Source organism: Thamnophis elegans, chromosome 6 (genome assembly GCF_009769535.1).
Source record: "Thamnophis elegans isolate rThaEle1 chromosome 6, rThaEle1.pri, whole genome shotgun sequence".
NCBI classification, from domain to species: domain Eukaryota; kingdom Metazoa; phylum Chordata; class Lepidosauria; order Squamata; family Colubridae; genus Thamnophis; species Thamnophis elegans.
In genome coordinates, this window is record NC_045546.1 from 35,192,653 (window position 1) to 35,214,927 (window position 22,275).

The 22,275-nt window shown below is 35.0% G+C and overlaps 1 protein-coding gene across 4 annotated transcripts in view; it reads right to left on the minus strand.

The window, feature by feature from the left end:
- The window catches only part of CD47 (CD47 molecule), an 84,110-nt gene that overhangs the window by 12,856 nt on the left and 48,979 nt on the right, over positions 1–22,275 (minus strand). For all 4 annotated transcript variants that reach the window (XM_032220019.1, XM_032220020.1, XM_032220021.1 and 1 more), the window contains 4 exons: positions 8,473–8,574; positions 7,162–7,254; positions 5,967–6,062; positions 4,337–4,429 (listed from right to left, as the gene is read on the minus strand). In XM_032220019.1, the coding sequence (XP_032075910.1) occupies positions 4,337–4,429; positions 5,967–6,062; positions 7,162–7,254; positions 8,473–8,574 (384 nt within the window). The remainder of the gene's footprint in view (positions 1–4,336; positions 4,430–5,966; positions 6,063–7,161; positions 7,255–8,472; positions 8,575–22,275) is intronic.

The following is a 22,275-nucleotide window of genomic DNA, read 5'->3' on the forward strand; positions in this document are numbered from 1 at the left end:
ACTGCAATGTTAAGGAAAACTCTAAATAGTTGAATTCCCTAAGACAGGAATGAAAACTTAACTGAAAACTAACAAACTTTCCTTCTACGATCATTTTTCTAAAACAGGGTTTGTTGTTGTTAGTTGTGAACTTGCATCTGACCCACTGCAACCCCTGAACAATGTTCCGCCAGGCCTTCCTGTCCTCTACCATACTCTGGAATCTATTTAAGCTCACACCTTCTGTTCATTTTCTTGTATCTGGAGCATAAACACTGGGACACCCACCTATGTTACCTTAGATAAGACATAGGAAGAAAATTGGGTAACTGAAACAATTCTAATAATGGAAGAAATGATACTGGGATACAGGAATTGAGGATGATCCTGGAATTACCATCTAATCTGACCACATGAAAGAATTATTTCCTGGTACAGACCATAGTAAATCTATAATATCCTTTACCTCCGATCTCCTAGAATTCTAAGCATGCAGGTAGAAAATTAATGTTGTGTTAAAATAGTCTCAACATTCTAAGATCACCCCACATATTTTTGTTCCTTTTTGGTGTTTGCATGAAGGGGAAAAGAAGAATTTTTGGAAGAAAATATAAAGTTGCTTTTTAGGTATGAGAAATCTATTAATACAGTAAATACTAATTACAGACACTGTATGATGAAACTGCATGTGTGAACTGGTTTTCAGGAATACACCAAACAATGCTTATTGTAGACTGTCATTCTTGATTTTTTTTTCTCTCTGTTGAATGAAGTTTGTTTTCTCATGCTATAATTTAATCATATGATTTATATTTTCCATTAGGTGCAGCTATTTGTAACAAAACAACAGGATATAAATATTTTTAAACTAACCATGACTTCATTCCAGCTGGCACTACATATAAGGGCAATAACTCTCCACATCAAAGCTGACTCAAATCATTTATTATTTAATGCAGTTTTAGATTGCTTTATTTGTTATTTCAAAGCAGTCTTTTATCAGCACCTTTGTACACTGAAATTTTGCTGTTTAAATTAAGAAATAATAATAGGACAACAAAATTCTAATTCTACTACAGAACAAAAGGCCACGTAAAGCGAACCTCTGGGATTTGCATGCAAGATAATCAGATGTGAGCCATCAATTTGAGTTCTCTGAAGCTCCTTTAAACTGTGCCGCTGAAATTCAATAGCAAAATGACAATTTTATTGGATTTTTAACTAACTGCATTTAGTTTAAACTGTTTTAAACTAAAACAGTTTATTTATTGATTATTTATTTATTTATTTATTCTGTGCTGCCCATCTCAATAGTAAGTGACTGTAGCCAGTTTACAATATAATAAAAGTTAAAAAGTGCAAAAAGCAATTTTAAAAAAGAGTAAAAATTAATGAAAAATAAAAATTAAAACCAAAATTATACACAACCTCGGGGAAAGAATCTTCTCTATCCTATCAGGCACCCCTCAATGTAGAGGACCCCAGGAGGGCCACAGGCCAAGCAGCAGAGCCAGGTTTTTAAGTTCTTCTGGAAGGCCAGGAGTATGGGAGCGGATCTCACCTCTGACAGGGGAATATTCCAGAGGGCAATTATATCATGGATTATATCATGGGTAGAATTATTTCATGCATGAGCAACCTTGCCCTACATCTAAGGCTCCAGAGTACCTATGGATTGCACTGTAGAAATTTCCTGATAACTCTACCAACATTATTTGATGTAATTTTCTCAAAAATGGCAAAACAGGTTTTGTATCTTAAGCCTTTCAACCTTGAACATTGAGTATGGTCTCCTTCTAGAAAAAAATGTTTGGATTTCATTTGATTATTCTTCTGGTTTAATATTAGTACTCTAAATACCACACTGTCCTTCCTTCTTCTCTGATCACTATTCTATTCCCTCTAGCCTTAGGAGGCCAACATGAGGGAAACTGATCATCTGCAACAGTACTCACTGCAACAGAGAGTACTAAGATAGAAAAGATCAAGTGGCTTGAACAAAAATAAAGCAAGTTGCAGTACTTCTGTCTGCTAACTGAATGCACAAATGTATTATAATTATAATTAAGTTCCTAATGGGAAATATATAACTTATAAATTGTGGGGTTACTATTAACCCAATATAGTACACCTTTTTCTCTTTGTACTATAATAGAAATAAAATTAGGTACCTGATACACCTTTGGAAGATTGTAGCATACCAATCATATATGATGAGATATGCCTTTCACTGAAAAACATGCATAACAACGCAATGCCTGAATAAATTAATGCAAAACATATACTAAAAAGTAACTCTAAATGTAACGCTTGAGTAGATAATTCTGGACTCAAATACTTCTCTGTATTTGATATAACTCAGGATTAAACAGCCACTATTGAATAGGGTTTGTTTGACTTTTACTTGTTTAAATAGTCACAGTCATGCCTTTGCTTATATTTCTACCTAGTATGATCAGTTCTCTATCTATGCAGCAGTGAAGATTTATGCACAACGAAAATCATCATTGTCTGAAGTAACTATTGAGGATGAAAGCTCCAGTCACAGCAGGTTCTTCATCATACATATTACAAACATTTTCTATAGGCACAAATTTAAATTTCTATGAACAGAAACAGAATGGTTGAAATTCACACACTAATCCAATATTTTAAATATGGTTTGCTAAACAGGCCAGGGTCCCGGTCTACACAAACTACTATGATGTTATCTCATGATAAAACATAGGCTAATAGCACATTATGCTTAGCACTGTATCTGAATCAATTAAAAATAGTAATTCCATGCAAAGTAAAGAAATAATTTATGGCATTGAATACAATGATAATACAGCAGTCATCTTCAATTTTTTAAGATACTGATTATTAGACTATTGGATAAATGTCCACAATCAGCTGATCATCTATACTCCTCTTAATGATGTTGAACGCTCCTTTAATTTTGGCAGCTTTTAATTAATTTAAGTCATAAATTAATACCATAAATGTCATAATTTTTACTCTTTCACTCTAATCTATTATAAAGTTTCCTAATTTTGCCCTAATTGCTTGAGGCTTCAAATATTCAAATGTAAAAGTATGGCATAAGTAATTAAAAAAAATGAAATGTTCCTGATCAAGGGTATATTAAAGTATATTCCAGTTGTGGATCATATGAAATATATCACATAACTGTTAATTCAGCTAAAGGTCTTAAGTGCTGTTGTAGTGTTATTATTGAGTCTATAACCAACCAAACAGTGCTATACCAACTTTCCCAACAACCAAGGCTACATTTTCTAACTGCATGTTCATTAAGCGATATCTTTTGTCAGAAGAAACTTAGATAAGTAGTAGAAAAAGCATAAGTGTGATTCATTCAGATATTTATATGCCTAAGCATAGATATATGATAATTATTTAAACTAAACTTAAAAAAAAACCATGACCCCAGATGATTGACTGGATTTAATTGCTGTATATGTGAATTGCATACAGGAGGGGAAAAAGTATGGTCTGTGGACATTGATTAAAAACAATAACCTTGTAAATGTAACCTATGACTGATGTGCCATGATAGGAAAGGCCACACATCGTATTAACTTTCTTCATTCGCAAACAATACTATGATCCAAATATTTGTTTTGTTAAAAAAAAGATTGAATAAGAATTTCTTTTTAAAAATCGATAATTTTTTTAACTGAATACTTATATCTTAAGCCTGTTGTGCCTGTTCTTGACTGTTCAGACAATCACTCACACCCTAGTCACCTCATAAATGGGTAACTACATTGTGCTCCACATCAGGCTTTCTGTAAAGGCCACGCAGAAGCTACAGCTGCCTCAGAATACAAGAACACCCACAATTATAAGCATCTTCTATTATGCCCATGTGATGACAGAACTCAAGTGCAATTCCAGGTGACAGTTATTATATAAAAAGTCTATTATGACACATAGCCTGGATATTGATACTGAATGTACTATATTGGGTTATAGCTGAATGTTTCTGCCCAATGTGATTGGGCAGAGTGGGATGCCTTCAATGAAACAATATCATCTATTGGGACCTAAGAAGTGCGTTCTTCTCTAACACCACCTGCCTTCTGGAATAGCATCCCACCAGCTGCCACCCTGATGACATTCAGAAAATCTCTGAAAATGTGGCTACACATCCAGGTATAGAAGTAATTGAGTTGGATATTGTGCCATTACACAGTTTGCCTTCTGGATGCTGATCATCTGTTTCTTTTTCTTTTTTCTTTTGTCATAATTGGTTTGTTTTTTTTAAAGAAAAGTAACCTACCCAGAATAATCTGGGAGCAAATAATCTTAGTATGAAATAAATGAGCAAACATTTTCTACAGAAATTACTTACCAATAATAATAATGTAAATTAAGCCAATTGCTGCTACAGCACTAATAATTGCTAAGCCTGCAATCAGAACAGCTCCTTTTGTCGGCTGGCATGCTGTTGAGAGAAAAAAGGAGGTCATTTAAGTTAGCAGTGAAAGATGATGAGAGAAGAGGCTGGTACTTTCACCAGCTCTGAACAATACTGTATAGATGTTTGAGTGTCCACATACTTTACATTTTTCAGACATAATAGTAAAACATGCATGTTGAAATTATATACACAAATGAGGCTTGCTTTTTTTCATGGCTTTGCTATATAAAAGTTAGGACTAACAGAATTTTTTTATTATTATTTTCATAGCAGAATAGTTTGTGCATGAGTCTGCTTAACCTGTATAGGGAAGGTTGTATCAGTTAAAACAGTTACATAACAATTAAACATTTTCAGTTGTAAGAAGCCACCCACAACCCAGAGGCCTGACAGGCATATCTGGAATTTTAAGAGACCGCAAACTCTTACAAATATATGCCATGAAGGAAGCCTGACCTGCATGCCAAAATGTCTGTCAAGGTAACATATCTGTTCTCACAAACACTAATTCATCAGATAGCAGGATATAGTAGAGAAATAGTGGAGAAAACTGTAAGCTCGAAAATGATACTATTTAAATTGTATCAAAATGCTTCACAGTTCATATTATACAGAACTTCCATATCTGGGCTTCCAAAAAAAGTGCAATAATCACTAGGTGGCAGCAAAGAGAGTTTTATCTGTTATTTGGAATTTTACAGCTCTGATATGGTAGCCCCATATTAAGGTAGTATCTTCATTTATAGCTTTATGTGTTATATTTGTATATCCCACCTGTTACACAGGCATTCAAGGTGGGAAACATGAAAGCAATGCAAAAGATACAAAATACTAATCTTGGTCAAAAGAAACAAATCGTCAAATGTAATATTTTTGTCCTCTTTGGCAGCTCCTTAAAGCATCCATGTCTTTTCCCAGAGTTGAGTATTAGCTGCTGCAGCAAAACCCCAGGAAAATCTATGCTTGGCTTTAGAAGATGCAATGGATGCTTACATGCAGGCCACTGTGCAAAATGCCTTTTCCCTCTTGAAACTGAAGCCATGCACAACCATAGCACGTAGCAACTAAAAGAAAGGGAGGAAGGGACCATACTGAAATGGGTTAAGAAGATAGGAAGGAAAGCAAAAGGGGGAGCGGGGGAATAAAATGAATAAAGAGAAGGTAAAGGGGGAACATTGGGCAAGGAAGTGGAAAAAAACAGAGACAGCAAGCTACAGAAATTAAGCTACAGCTAAGCTAATCTTCAAAGATATTCATTCTTTTCAGCAGTGATGCTTGCGATAATTTGCACTTTTGATTTATTACCTTCTTTTCAAGACCCTGTAAGATGATGCTGAGCTGCAAGGGCCAGCATTCTTTCCCATGCTAACTAGGACACTGGAAGTCCAGAAGCATTTGATATGGGTTGATAATATCTGAAAAGTATTGAATTTGATATAGACATATAGCTATGCTTTGTTGTCATTTTGTTTTAGTTTGTGACAGTCACAGTAGAAAAGTTAAGTAACTTCTTCAGAACCAAGCTGTAACACATATTACTTTGATAAAGTACATAGTTTACCTGTCACGCACAAAGCAAATCCAGCCACAGCAATTACATATCCAAGTGCTTTCAGAGCTAGCAAAATAACTGCAAAAAGTGGTTGCTTCTCAAAAACTAGGGAAAGAACAATAATGTTACTGAGAAAAGAACATATTCAGAAACAAATGAGAAATAGAACAAGTCAGGATCTTTTAAAAATAATTTAAACTTGTACAAATATGTCTCTGGCATCAGGTATGAAGCAGATAATGATATCAAGATGGACGAATGAAATAATCCCAGGGTAACTTTTTTTATGTGCAACTCCCAATTATTTTTGCTTGTGTTCCAATTGTATCCAATTCTCAAAGAGTGCCAGGAGAAGTCCCTAAGTTTTCTTGGCAAGATTTTTCAGAAGAGGCTTGCCATTGCCACCTTCTTAAAGCTGAGAGAAAGTGACTTGCCCAAGATCACCCAGGTAATTTTGTGCCTAAGGCAGAACTACAACTTCTGGTCTCCTGGTTTCCACCCTGATGCAATCACTACACCAAGGAGGCTCTCACAACTCTCAGTATAATGTAGTAGAACAAAATTTGGATACTAAAGGCCAACAAACAATGCTGGCTGGCACAAGACTATATGGAACTCCTAGGCCACAATGACTTATGGCTCCATCTTCTACTGATGCAAATATTTCTATATTTAGAAAGATTGGTATTGGTACTTTCTAAGCTTTGGTGCTCTAAGCTAGTGCCTACTTGGCCTTAACCTAATGCCAATCCCAACCACAAGTACAGTCCATAAACAGCCCATCAGTTATAGTACATCTACTTATAAGCAAACGTTTTGTACATTTTTCCCCAGTGGGTATTTTTAGCTCAAATTCTTCTCTCCCAAAGGACAGTAAAAGATCATCACTTCAAGAAAAGTTATACTTTGATAGATCAAAGGAATCTCTAACTGATGCTTTGACCTATCAACGAAAAACAAAAAAAAATCTCCTTGGCAATGTCACAAATTGGTACTTTGGTACCAATTCAAAATTCTGAATTCTTTCCTCCTTCTCCCCAAATGTTGTCTAAAACTCAATGAGAATACTGTTGTTCAGTACCAATAGATCTCTACTAATTCTATGATTTATTTCCCTTCTGCATTCCCCCTGCCCCTTCAGAATTACATTTAACTTAGTCTCTAAAAAGAAATACAGTGATGAAATAAATTAGAAGATTCTTACCTGATGTGAACAGGAAGTATAAAAGAGGCACTACGATGATTGCAGGGATGACAATGAGGCCAATACCAGTTTTAGTCAATGTTGTATATCCATCTGGATGAGGTCAATTTTTTTTAAAAAAATCAATTCAGTCTTTACTGTCAAACTATTATGTAAGAATACTATTTATATTAAGAATAACTGCAATGGGAATCACAATAAATAGACCATCAAGTTTAAGCCAAAGGATATTTCTACTTTTTCCAAGTTTTTATTTTATTTTATTCCTATCTTTCCCCACCATTAGCCATACTGGCTAGGAATAAAATTGCTACATCTGAAGAAAAAAGTTGTTTCTTAGCTCTGAAATGTGCAACTAATAAAGCTACAGTTGGAAAGTAAGAGAGGGAACAAATTTGAGTTATGACTAAATATATACCTTCATCAATTCATATTTAATCCATAGAATTTTTGGATATGTCCACTAATTATTAGTTCTTAGCTAGGATGCAATATTAACATTGGAAGAGAACATGTAAAATAGCTTATTATAAGAGTTTCATTCTTGGAAATAATTGTGATGATTGTATTCTAAAATTAGCAGAAAATTATGAAGGTGACCTACTTAAGTGCCTCCTGAGGGGAAGAACGGCACAAAGGAAATACCATTTTCCTGTTAAATGTTTACCCAATAGTAAGGGGAATGTATCCTACTAATACAGGATGAAAATATTCATGCAAATATTTTTATGTGACAAGAATTAATACTGGACATGCTTCATCTATTTGAACAATTCTATATTTTAATAAAGGATTTCTACTCTTTCTAGTCTCAATTTTGGCTGTTTATGACTGCAAATTAGCTGAACAAATAACAATGCATTCAAGATTCCATTTATTTTATATCTGTGGTGATTTATTAAACAAGAAAAAAAAGTATGTTTTATATAGTAAGGTAAAAATCAGCAAGGACAGGGAGAGGTACCATGACCAAATATTACATGTGCTCTGAGATACCTGTTTTTATAATATTTTTAATAAATAAATATTTAATATTTAGCAAGAATAATATATACCCAATATATTCAAAAGATATGTTGAACATATAAAACTAGGGCAGTTACAATAATAGAATTAGAAGTAGTAATTTAATCAGGGTTAGGAATAATATCTTTAATTCACTTGGTGACATTTTGAATCTTTCATACATTAAATTGCCTGTTTTTATATAAAAATTATCACATATTGGCTATTATCAAATTCAGTCTTGCTATATGTAACTTAAGGCCCAATTTAACTTGATGGAATACATTTATTTATTAAAATTCTTACCTTTGGCATAAAAAATGGCACCAATCACAGAAAAAAGTGATAGTAATACTCCTGTAACACTTAAGCCAATTTTCTTTTTTAATGGGATGTCAAACTTTGTAGCTAAAAGAAAAATAAAAGATAAAAACAACAATTAGAGACTAAACGCTTAAATAAATACATGGCTTTCAAATTATGCTTTTGAACAGCATCAACTGAATATGAATGATGTATGTATGTATGTATATATAACTTGGTTTAGATTACATTCCCATATTATTTATTTATTTGGACCCAATGCTCCTGTGGTTTTACAAACTACAGGAAAAAACATGAGAGCCCACACAAAAATCAATGTACACTTCCAATGTGTTTATTTTCCTCTAATGAAATGATTTTAATCTAGTACACAATATATTTTTGCACAATATGCTTTGATTTAAAATTTAAGTCAATTTAGAAATTTATCCAGAGGTGTGGAGGAGGAGGAGGGATCTTTCTTTTCCTTGAAATGCTCTAATGTAGGGTTATTACAGTAAATCATCTGGATGGTGCTTAGAACTGTGGTTACACGTGTAAGTACAAACTGCAGCAATCTGCAACTATTCTTTACTTGTCAGCTATTCTTTGCTGTTGCAGTGCCCAGGCATGAACAAGGACACGGGATGATACAATGTAATGAATCTGTAACATTCACTCATTTGAATGTATAACACTTGATTCTTTCAGTGTGTGAGAACATGCACATTCTCACAAACACCAATGATGTAATAACTAACCAATTATTGTGCCTTGGAGACTTGTTAACCAATAATGTAATAACACGTAAAGTAAGTGAGAACTAAGAAGCTGCAAATGCTATAAAAATGATGTCTCATGATTAATAAGCTGCTGTTGATTCTGTTGTTTCTGATATCCATGGAATGCTTAATGATGTTGATTCTTATGTCAATTCTGGATGCTCAATAAACTTCTGTTGGTTCAGCTATCTGGATTGGATTATTTTCATTTCATCGTCAGCCTCAGGACCCTAATGCAAAAAAATGGAGCAGCTGGACAGGCATCTGATAGGGTTGCTGTGACCTGAATTTCTGCACTGAGCAAGGGCTTTGGACTCAATGGCATGTATGGCCTCTTCCAACTTTATTTTTCATCCGCTTTGTAAAATTCTGAAAAGCATGGATTTAAATGAAATCCAGGTCACACGTAGGTTTGGGAGGTGCAAATTGTGTATCTCCAGCTTTAAAACAATCCAGAATGAATTTTGTAAGGCAAAATAACTCTTACACTTCCAGAGATCTAATCTTAAAAGATCACACATAAGGAAGATTAACAAGAAAACAATTAAGACAACTACCTAAAAGGAAAGACAGACAGGGGGGGGGGACACCACACCCAAAAAACAAACGTACAATTCTTAGGCATGCCTGCTTTTTGGAAGAGTACGCCCCCCCCCAAAAAAATCTCTTACGATCCCAATCTTGCTGTCTGTTGGGAGACTACTTAAACCATCCTAACTAAAGCTCTCACAGGTTCTGCTGTGACATTAATCACTGAACAATTGCTATGTAACTATTTAATTGTTCCACATTTTATCTTTTTTCTTCCTTGGTGTGGTTATCTTTTACACTATTCTTTCCATTGATTTTTTTAAAAGTCTCTGGCAGAAGTCTTGGCAAGTGGGCAAGCTTTAGAAATTGATTAAACAATAAAAAATAAATACATTCAGCTTCCCCATTTATTATCCAACACTTAGCATTTCCAACTGAAATTGTCACATAACAGGTAGCAGTCATGGAAAAACTTAAAACAAAAAATACAATTAAAAGCCAATTATCTAGGAAAATAGAAAAATCATGGAAAATAGAAAGGCTTTGACCCAGCACTGAACAATGCCAATGTGCATGCTAATGAAAGCTTTCTGGAGAACATCAATGATATGTTGCCTCAAAAAAATCCTAGGTTCTAAAGACCGTTAGAATTACATAAGATTCCAATACCACTGTACTTGCCATTAAATTATACCTCTCTTGTCTAAATCTAGGTAAGGCTTATCTGCTAGCTAACACTTGTTTTGGTTCTTATAATCCAGCAAGATGCAGTGTATCAAAGCTTGAAAGAAAGACAAGGAGAGTCAGTCTTAATGTAGGCATCAAGCTGTTAAGTATGTTAAACTAAAAAAAAATTAAACAAACAAGTTTGCAAACAATTTATTGAGAAATTAATGCAAATATAATGATCTTGTTTATTATTTGTATGGAATGATAGCAATTGCAGTAAATATAATGAGCAACTATGACTGATATAATGAAAACATAATAGCAATAGCAATAGCAGTAGACTTATATACCGCTTCATAGGCCTTTCAGGCCTCTCTAAGCGGTTTACAGAGAGTCAGCATATTGCCCCCAACAATCTGGGTCCTCATTTTACCCACCTCGGAAGGATGGAAGGCTGAGTCAACCCTGAGCCGGTGAGATTTGAACCGCTGACCTGCTGATCTAGCAGTAGCCTGCAGTGCTGCATTTAACCACTGCGCCATTATGAATAATAATAATAATAATAATAATAATAATAATAATAATAATAATAATAGAACTCCCAGAAGAAGCTCTCGGGGAGGAAATAATATCACCACCACTAGAACCAGTTATCACTGAACCAACTGATGAACTAACTCAAAAACAAAAAGAATTGAAGGATAAGATCATGGAGCATTTTCTGCTTAATGAGGAAAGGCAACGTTTACCATCACTAAAAACTGTGCCTAAGAAAATTTTGGCCCCTATTATGAAAATGGTTAATGCAGTGTTTTCAACAATTGAACCGGGATCCATCTTGGAAACAAACCAGTTAATGTACAGCGCAGCTGTAATAGTCACTAATGAACTAGGCATTAAAATTAAAGTACCTAGTCACACAACAGAAAAAGCATCAAAGCCAAAGTGGAAAATCCGTCTAGAACAAAAAATCAAAAAATTAAGGGCAGATGCTAGTAACTTAAAGAACATGCATGAGCAACGGCTTAAAAACAACAAAATCATAGATCGGCTAATCAGAAGATATAGATTGGATACAAGAAACATCAATGAAGCTGTAGAGATTGTAAAACAGCAGATAACAGCAACAGCTAGAAAAATTGAAAGATATGAGGCACGAATCATCCAATATAAACAAAATCAGCAATTTAGATCAGACCAACGGTGTTTTTATCAAAGTCTTAATGTGAATGGTGACACCAAAAGTGAAAAACCAGAAAAGCAGGCCACAGTTGAATTCTGGAAAGAATTGTGGGAAAATGCAAAGGACTACAACAAGGAAGCAAAGTGGATACATGACTTTGAGAAAAGCATTGGCAACAAACAAATGCAAGTATTAGAAATAACAACTGAGATGATCAAAAATCGAGTTAAAAAGATAAAGAATTGGACATCACCTGGAAAGGACCAATTACATGGTTTCTGGCTCAAATATCTGACCAGTTTACATGCAATATTGGCCAGGCAACTGAATGAAATTTTACAAAAGGGCCAAACTGATGAATGGTTGACAACTGGAAAAACATACTTGATTCAGAAAGATCGAACTAAAGGAACAACACCTGAAAACTATAGACCAATAACATGCTTGCCAACAACCTTCAAATTACTCACAGGCATTATTGCAGATAACATGATGGATTATTTGGAAACAAACAACATCTTGCCAGTAGAGCAAAAAGGCAACAAAAGAAGGAGCAGGGGCACAAAAGATCAGCTTCTAATTGATAAAATGATATTAGAAAATTGTAAGAACAGAAAAACGAACTTGAATATGGTCTGGATTGATTACAAAAAGGCATTTGACTCACTGCCACATAGTTGGATCATAAAATGCTTAGAAACAACTGGCATTAGCAAAAATATTACATCCTTTACTGAAAAGGCAATGAAACAATGGAGAACTGAGTTGGCAGTAGGGAACGAGAGCTACGGAATGGTTAATATCAAGCGAGGAATTTTCCAGGGTGATTCACTTTCACCTCTTCTCTTCATCATCGCAATGATCCCACTATCAGTAATCTTAAAAAAAATGAAATTAGGCTACCAAACAGCCAAAAAAGCTGAAAAAATTTCGCATTTACTATATATGGATGATTTGAAACTCTATGGAAAGTCAGAAATAGAAATCCAATCATTGACAAATACAGTCCGAGTATTCAGCACCGATATTTCAATGCAGTTTGGCATGGAAAAATGCGCCACTGTATCCATAAAAAGGGGCAAAATCACTGCATCTGAGGGAATTGAAATGCCCAATGGCCAACTAATTAAATGCAAAGAAAATGAAGCCTACAAATACTTAGGCATTCTGCAGTTGGATAACATCAAGCATGGAGAAGTAAAAACTATTGTCAGGCGAGAGTACACCAACAGAGTGTACTCTTAGATTTTAAAATCTAAATTGAATGGTGGAAATACAATCAAGGCCATAAATACCTGGGCAATACCAGTTATAAGATACACAGCTGGCATAGTTAACTGGACACAAGCTGATTTGGACCTTTTGGACCGAAAAACCAGGAAACTAATGACAATGCACTACAGTTTACATCCACGTGGTGATACTGATAGACTATATCTGCCCCGAAAATCAGGTGGCAGAGGATTATTACAAGTGAAGCAAACAGTTGAAGAAGAAAAACATGGACTGGCTGATTATTTAAAAGAAAGTCAAGAACATCTATTAATCGAAGTAAAGAACAAAAATCTACTGAAGGCCCAACAGACAAAACAAGAATACAGAAAAGATGTGATAAAATCAAGAATGGAGAGTTGGCAGAACAAAGCACTGCATGGTCAATTTCTGGAAAAAATAAAAGATAAAGTGGACACTGAACAAACTTGGTTATGGTTAAAAACAGGTACATTAAAGAAAGAAACAGAGTCACTAATCCTGGCTGCGCAAGAACAAGCTATCCGCACAAATGCCATTAAGGCCAAAATCGAAAAATCCTCTGATGATGCCAAATGCAGACTTTGCAAAGAAGCTGATGAAACTGTTGATCACATACTCAGCTGCTGTAAAAAAATCGCGCAGACTGATTATAAATTGCGGCACAATTCAGTAGCACAAATGATCCATTGGAATTTGTGCAAAAATTATAATATTAAAACAGCAACAAACTGGTGGGAACATCAGCCTGAAAAAGTCACCGCAAATCAGATGGTCAAGATCTTGTGGGATTTCCGTATACAAACCGACAAAATACTGGCGCATAATACACCAGACATCACACTGGTTGAGAAAAATAAGGTCACAATCATAGACATCGCAATACCAGGTGATAGCAGGGTCGCCGAGAAGGAACATGAAAAAATCGCAAGATACCAGGACTTAAAAATCGAAATTCAACGACTATGGCACAAACCAGCAGTGGTAATTCCAGTGGTAATTGGCACACTGGGTGCTATTCCAAAAGCACTGGAATTACATTTAAAACAGTTAAAAATTGACAAAATCACCATCAGTCAAATGCAAAAAGCCGCACTGCTTGGATCTGCACGCATATTATGAAAATACGTTACGACGTCCTAGGCCCCTGGGTGGGGCCCGACTAGTAACCAATGCCAAATCCAGCGAAACAACTGGCCGCTGTGATACAATTGTACAATAATAATAGACAATGCACTACAGTTTACATCCACGTGGTGATACTGATAGACTGTACCTGCCACGAAAATCAGGTGGCAGAGGATTATTACAAGTGAAGCAAACAGTTGAAGAAGAAAAACATGCACTGGCTAATTATTTAAAAGAAAGTCAAGAACATCTATTAATTGAAGTAAAGAACAAAAAACTACTGAAGACCCAACAGACGAAACAAGAATACAGAAAACGTGATAAAATCAAGAATGGAGAGTTGGCAGAACAAAGCACTGCATGGCCAATTTCTGGAAAAAATAAAAGATAAAGTGGACAGTGAACAAACTTGGTTATGGTTAACAACAGGTACATTAAAGAAAGAAACAGAGTCACTAATCCTGGCTGCGCAAGAACAAGCTATCCGCACAAATGCCATTAAGGCCAAAATCGAAAAATCCTCTGATGATGCCAAATGCAGACTTTGCAAAGAAGCTGATGAAACTGTTAATCACATACTCAGCTGCTGTAAAAAAAATCGCGCAGACTGATTATAAATTGCGGCACAATTCACTAGCACAAATGATGCATTGGAATTTGTGCAAAAATTATAATATTAAAACAGCAACAAACTGGTGGGAACATCAGCCTGAAAAAGTCACCGCAAATCAGATGGTCAAGATCTTGTGGGATTTTCGCATACAAACAGACAAAATACTGGCGGATAATACACCAGACATCACACTGGTTGAGAAAAATAAGGTCACAATCATAGACATCGCAATACCAGGTGATAGCAGGGTCGCCGAGAAGGAACATGAAAAAATTGCAAAATACCAGGACTTAAAAATCGAAATCCAATGACTGTGGCACAAACCAGCAGTGGTAATTCCAGTGGCAATTGGCACACTGGGTGCTATTCCAAAAGCACTGGAATTACATTTAAAACAGTTAAAAATTGACAAAATCACCATCAGTCAAATGCAAAAAGCCGCACTGCTTGGATCTGCACGCATATTACGAAAATACGTTACGATGTCCTAGGCCCCTGGGTGGGACCCGACTAGTAACCAATGCCAAATCCGGCAAAACAACTGGCCACTGTGATACAATTGTATAATAATAATAATAATAATAATAATAATATAATAAATCTACAGATACACTCATGATTTGTGACTGATAATTTGTGGCTGTAACTCTTTAAGTAGTTTATAACTCTTGTATAAATGGAGGATATGAAAATAACAAACGAAATGGTGCAAAGACAGTGAAGAAAAGTGAAGAACTGGAGGGCACCTGGACCAGATGGTTAAAGGCACTTACAATTGTGCACAACAGCCCAAATGAACCAGATCTTAAAAACACCTGGAAATGATGAATGGATGACAACTGGAAGGACATTTTTGATCCAAAAAGATAAAGAAAAAGGAAAGGATCCTGGAAACTATAGGCCAATCACCTGTTTGCCAACAATATACAAGCTCCTTACTGGTATCATTGCAAACCAAATTTATGGATACTTGGAAAGAAATAACTTGCTTCCTGTAGAACAGAAAGGATGCTGCAAAAATTCAAGAGGAACAAAGGACCAACTGCTGATTGACAAACTAATCCTAAAGAATTCAAAGAAAAGACGAACCAACCTGTTCGTGGCTTGGATAGACTATAAGAAAGCATTTGATTCCGTTCCCCATAGCTGGATCAAGAAATGCCTGAAAATCTTTGGCATCAGCAGCAACATACAAAAATTCATGGAAACTTCAATGAACCTCTGGAAAACGAAGCTTATAGCTAATGAAGAAGTACTGGGCGAAGTTGAAATTAAACGAGGCATTTTCCCAGGTGATTCCCTTTCACCCCTACTTTTTATACTCTCAATGCTACCACTGACAATCATTTTAAAGATGAACTATGGATATGAATTTGTAAAGAAAGGACTGAAAATTTCGCACTTGGTGCACATGGATGATTTGAAGCTGTTTGGTAAAACAAAAGCTGAACTGAATTTATTAATTGAAAGCACAAAAGAATTTAGCCAAGACATTGGTATGCAGTTTGGAATTGACAAATGTGCAACAATGGCAACCAAAGCAGGCAAGGTCATAGAAGATGATGGAATAGAACTTGAGAATGAAGAAATGATAAAGGCAGTAAAATCAGAAGAAGGCTACAAAATACTTGGGAATTTTAGAGGCCTCTGACTTAATGCATAATAAAGTCAAGGAATTAACTTCAGCCAAGTACATTCGACGAATTTGCAAGATATTAAAAGTCCAAATTGAGTGGAGGAAACATCATAAAAGCCATAAATACCTGGGCTATACCCGTGATTCGATACTCTGCAGGAATAATTGACTGGACCCAGATGAAGTTGGACAATTTGGACAGAAAAACAAGGACGCTTATGACAATGAATCATGCTTTGCACCCTAAAAGTGATGTTGACCGATTATATCTACCAAGAGCAGAGGGTGGTTGAGGACTTCTACAAGTAAAACAGACTGTGGAAGAAGAAAGACACACCTTGAATGATTACATCCAGAAAAGTGAAGAACTAATGATTAAGGAAGTAAATAAAGGACGCCTTTTAAAGACAACTAAGTCAAAAGCTGAATATAAGAAAGAAATAATTGAGAAGCGAACTGAAAATTGGAAAAACAAAGCTATGCACAGCCAATACTTGAAAAGTATTGAAGGCAAAGCTGACCAAAAGCTAACTTGGAAGTGGTTAAGATCAGGAGCACTGAAAAAAGAAATGAAGGCTTTATTTTGGCAGCTCAAGAACAAGCCTTAGCCACAAACTGCATGAAGGCAAACATTCAACATGTTACCAGCAACAGCAAATGTTGCCTCTGTAATGAGAAAGACGAGACAGTCGACCACTTGATCAATGGGTGCAGGAAAAATTCACAAACTGACTACCTACAATGCCATGACCACGTTGCTAAGATCATTCACTAGAAATTGTGTCAAAAGTTTGGATTTGAGTGCAGCAAAAACCACTGGAAACATCAGGTTCAGAAGGTTTTAAAGAATGAGAAAGTCAAGATCTTGTGGGACTTCAGAATTCAGACTGACAGGCACTTGGCCCACAACACACCTGACATAACAATAGTTGAAAAGAAAAAAGTATGGTTCATTGACATTGCAATACCTGGAGATGCACGAATTGAAGATAAAACAGCAAGAAAAAATCACAAAGTACCGAGGCTTGCAAATTGAAATTGAGCGACTATGGAAAAAGAAATTGTGCTTTCTCCTGATTGTAATTGGAGCCCTTGGAGCAATACCCAAAGGGCTACCTCGCTTTTTGGAAATTTTAAATTTATCAAACTTGAACATTCTGATTCTACAAAAAACCACCCTACTTATATCCTCCGATGTTACCCTAGCAGTTCCTAGGTCCTTGGTGAGGATTTGAGCTATTGAGCTACCAACCAGCCCCAAAGGCTGTGAATCTCACCAAAGATTAACCACATAATAATAGATCTACAGACACACTCATGATTTGTGACTGATACAGCTGGAAAGGCTGTAACTCTTTAAGTAGTTCATAATTCTTGAACTTTAAATAGTATATAAGCCACTGTGCTATTCCATTAAAGGCAGGAACTGAGATCTAGGTTGGGAAAAGAGAGTCCCTCCTCCCATCTTCATCCAGTCCAAACTATCCTGGGATACTGTAGAAGTTTATTGGTTTGACTCGGGATTTGGATTTTCCGCCTAAAAGCCTTGGGAGAACTGGAATCACTACAATAAAGCTGTCAAAGATACAAAGTCATGGGTGCTTTCCTATTTTTAAACAGTTTCCTCCACCTCACTTAGCTTTATCTTTGCTTCCTTTCCTTGTCTTTCTGTTTAATTGTCTGATCTGTTTAACGTTTAAAGATTTCTAGGTCAAAATATAATACAAAGTTCCTATAAATGGAGCCACAATGGAGCTTGTTTCATCACTGGTATTTACTTAATTTCCTGTAAACTGCTTCTGGTACATGAGTCACTTGCTCTTTGCAAGCAAGTCTGGACTTTTTATGTTGTCATGGTTATGATTACAGGATCAAAGCTACAATACCTTGTACTTCCCTCAAATAAAGGCAGCTTGAGTTACAAGATGTTAATATTGTGAAATTTACTTCAACTGAATTTGGTTGGAACTGTTAATGTTAATAAATACATCAGACTAATTTACGCTGGTTTGAATGAAATATTGCATAAGGCAGACATACAGTAGTACAGGTTAATTTAAAATATTTATTTTCTAAAATATAAGATTCGTATCACTGATTTAAACAAAGATTCTAATTTGAAAGAAAGACATAGGGAAATCAATATTGCCACTATATGGCGTTCACGTTTTTTTTTTTTTTGCAATGTACTTCAAATTATGAAACATGTTTTTTCCTATATTTTATACTAGCAAATTATTGCTTACTAGAGATAACCTATCCAAACTCCCTTGACTAACAAGATTTCCCCAACAGCAATGCAAGTCTGCCTTTTTTACCAGCAAAAGCAAGGCTTTTTAAATGGACTATTTCAACTAGTGGTTATTAAGGTCATGTAGCTCCTAAAGAGAGGTATTTGGAATTACCGAACACTATTACCAACCATTCTTATTTTTGCCAGAGGCACTTTTAACAAACTGGCCATTTCTATTCTAGACACTACAATTTCAGATATTGCATGAACCAGGAAACTCAGCACGATTTTTGATATGTACGAGAAAATACACCTTATAAATCAATATTATCGCTGTAGCTGTTGCACAAGGCGAAAAAACACAGCATGGTTTTTGATATATAGAAAGCAATCAGTTCTAAAGAACAACTTTTAACAAATGAAAAGCTACTAATAATTTCTTTCTACAACCTATTTTTTTGATGTTTTTCTTGCCTTTATAAATTCTTATAAATGACTCAAGGTGGCAAACATAACTAATGCTCTTTCCTCTTCCTATTTTCTCCGCAACAGCCCAGTGAGGTAAGATGTGACTGGCCCAGAATCATCTTTTATGCCTACGACAGTCTCCTGATTTCTAGCCTGGTATCTTAACCATTGGAACTGGATTTTTTTTTGAAGAAATGTTTGAAAATTAAAGTCATATGGATGTGGTACATAACACCACGTAAATTAAATCAAATAGATGACAAATATACAAATATTTGTTGGAGGTGCAAGAAAGAGGTCGGAACATATAAACATATGTGGTGGATTTTGATAGTGCACAAAAAATATGAGACATAGTATTTAGAGAAATTAGAGCACTTTTGAATGTAAATGTAGATATGTCACTGAGGATTGCATTACTGTTGCTGGTGGAAAAACCGGATATAAATGAAACAAAAAAGGAATTAATTGTAAATTTGATAATGGCAGCTAGATTAGTGATGGGTAAATATTGGGGACGAAATTGGAATATTCAAAGAAATCAGTGGTGTAATGAAATTTGGAGTATGGTAACAAATGATAAATTAACAATAGAAATTAAATTTAAAAAAGGGATGATTAAAGCAAACAATATAATGAAATATGAGGGGATTTTATAAAAATAATATTAGTGAAAGGCAAAGGGAATAAACCTACTCAAGAATTGTGCCCTTGGAGGGCACAAGGGCACAATTGGAATATATTGTATATCTTTTAGTTGTTATAGAAGAAGAAATATAAGGAAAAATTGTCTCGGGGAAGGGTGAACTATAATATTTGTATTTTCCCCCTTTTTTGAATTTAGCTTCATATGTACTATGTTTGCATTATTTGTATTTAAAATAAAAAAAATATTTTTAAAAAAGAAATGTTTGAAAACAGTTTTATATTGATTTACATAATCAGTGTGCCATGAAGTAAGGCCAGTAGGTATAGAGTTAGCATCTTCAAGAAAGATTATACCGCACAGATATAAGAAAAATATAAAGCAATTAAGATATTATACAGTTAACATCATAATTAATAAACCTAAATATTATAGCAAAATAATTTGCTACTGCCTTGGATATAAAGATTTGTGAGTCACATTTTAAATTTCTTTAATGTCTACAAAGGACTGTATTAGTGTGTTAAGATATTTTAAACGATAAAAGTATTATAAATACAGTAGCTTTTTAAGAGCTCCGCTTACTGTATGAACCAAAAGCAAACCGTATCTTTTTATTTTAGATTTATGTTTTATAATATTCTTAACACGCTGTTTTCTGTACCATTTGGTGCTCCTAGTGCAGTACAGCGTACTTACTACAGTGCAAATAAAAATGGTAAAATAGCCAGCACAGAAAAATGTATTTATTATTTAATTTGTGTGCCACCCATCTCACCACAAAGTTTACAAATATTTCTAAGTAAATTGGAGAAGAATATTATTTAGTAAGTAAAATAAAAAACTTGTTCTTTCTCATATATGCTACCAATTAGAAATATGATTCAGTATAGAATGAAAAGTATATTAAGATTGGCCATAAAATTTTCACTCAGAGAACTAAGTGAACATTTCCAACAACTGGGATTGAAGATTAGCTTTATTTTTTCTTTTTTTTCATCAGCAACCTGATTTAAATGATACCTTTCATTTTGATATTTGGAGTTAATGCCACATCATTCTACTTAATCTCTATTGATTCCATATAGATAGGAAGGATTACTATGATTTTTGCCATCAAATCAGATTTGACGCATAGGGATTAGGTAGACAAATCTATGCAGTTTTTAGACAACATTTTTGGAAGTGCCATTGGTATCTATCTAAGGCTGAGAGAGAGTGACTGGCCCCAAAGTTAACCAGTTTCTAGTTTCTCTGCCTATGACAAGACTAGAACTCTGGCTTCTGCACTCCTATTAACCCTTTAACTGCTGAACCAACTGAGCTCTCATGAATATGCTTATTCCATCTTTAATAAAAATTACCACAGGATTTACAATATAAATCTATTTACAAAATAAGCAAAAATTATATTAAGGAAGACATTCTTACTTAATGTTGATAAAATGATAACATAAACATAAAAATGTATCCAAGATTAAAACAAAAGAGGTTCAAAGTAAGTTCTCTTAAAGAAAGCATTAAGCATTAGATTGCCCCCACCCAAAACTCTTTCAGAAGGCACTGAAGACGTGGTTCTGCCAGCAGACCAGGGGAACCCAAAGCAGGATGGAGCACATTAAATGGTTTGTATGAATGTGTGTTGTTGCTGGGGTGGGGGTTATTATTTTACTAATCTATTATTTTATTATTATACTTTTTATTTCTTTCATATAATTTTTATATTAGTGTTAAGTCGTGTTAAGAGTGGGGAACGACTAGCACATGTGTGCACAGAGAACTTTTACCTTACCTTAAGCCCCCCTTGAGTCGCCATGTGTGAGTAGGGGGCAATATAAATTTTCTTAAATAACCAAATAAAGAAATCTTATCCTCCCCTGATATGATGTGATGATGGAATTCTGTTGGTTATACTTTTTCTGTTTTAATGGAATTTTTTGTGAACCACCCAGGATTAGCATGTATAAGACAGGCAGCTAAATAAATAATTGCTCAGCTTGTTTATAACATCAAATATAAATCGTATGATACAAAAATACTGAAACACATTAATCTGATCTAATAAGAGAGCCCTCGTATTCACAAAACAATCTGTAGTCCCAATGATAGAGTAGGAAAATCCTCAGACTATGAACCTTCATTTAACTGTAAATGAACAGCTCCTTCAATCCCTACAAATTCAAAGTAATTATGATGGCTTTATGATCATTATTTACTGACTAAACTCTATTTCTTTCCCATAAGGTAAAGGTAAAGGTTCCCCCACACATGTGTGCTAGTTGTTTCTGGCTCTAGGGGGCAGTGCTCATCTCTGTTTCAAAGCCAAAAAGCCATCGCTGTCTGAAGTCACCTCCATGATCATGTGGCCGGCCTGACTAAATACCGAAGGTGCACGGACCATTGTTACCTTCCCACCAAAGATGGTCCCTATTTTTCTACTTGCATTTTTACATGCTTTCGAACTGCTAGGTTGGTAGAAGCTGGGACAAATAATGGGAGCTCACTCCGTTATGTGGCGCTTAGGGATTTGAATTGCCAAACTGCCGACCTTTCTGATTGTCTTAGCCACTGAGCCACCACGTCTTATCTTTCCCATATCTCTCCCATAGAAAGATATAAATGTAGTATTTACTTAAATTGGAGGAAAATATACAGTAAATAAAGCA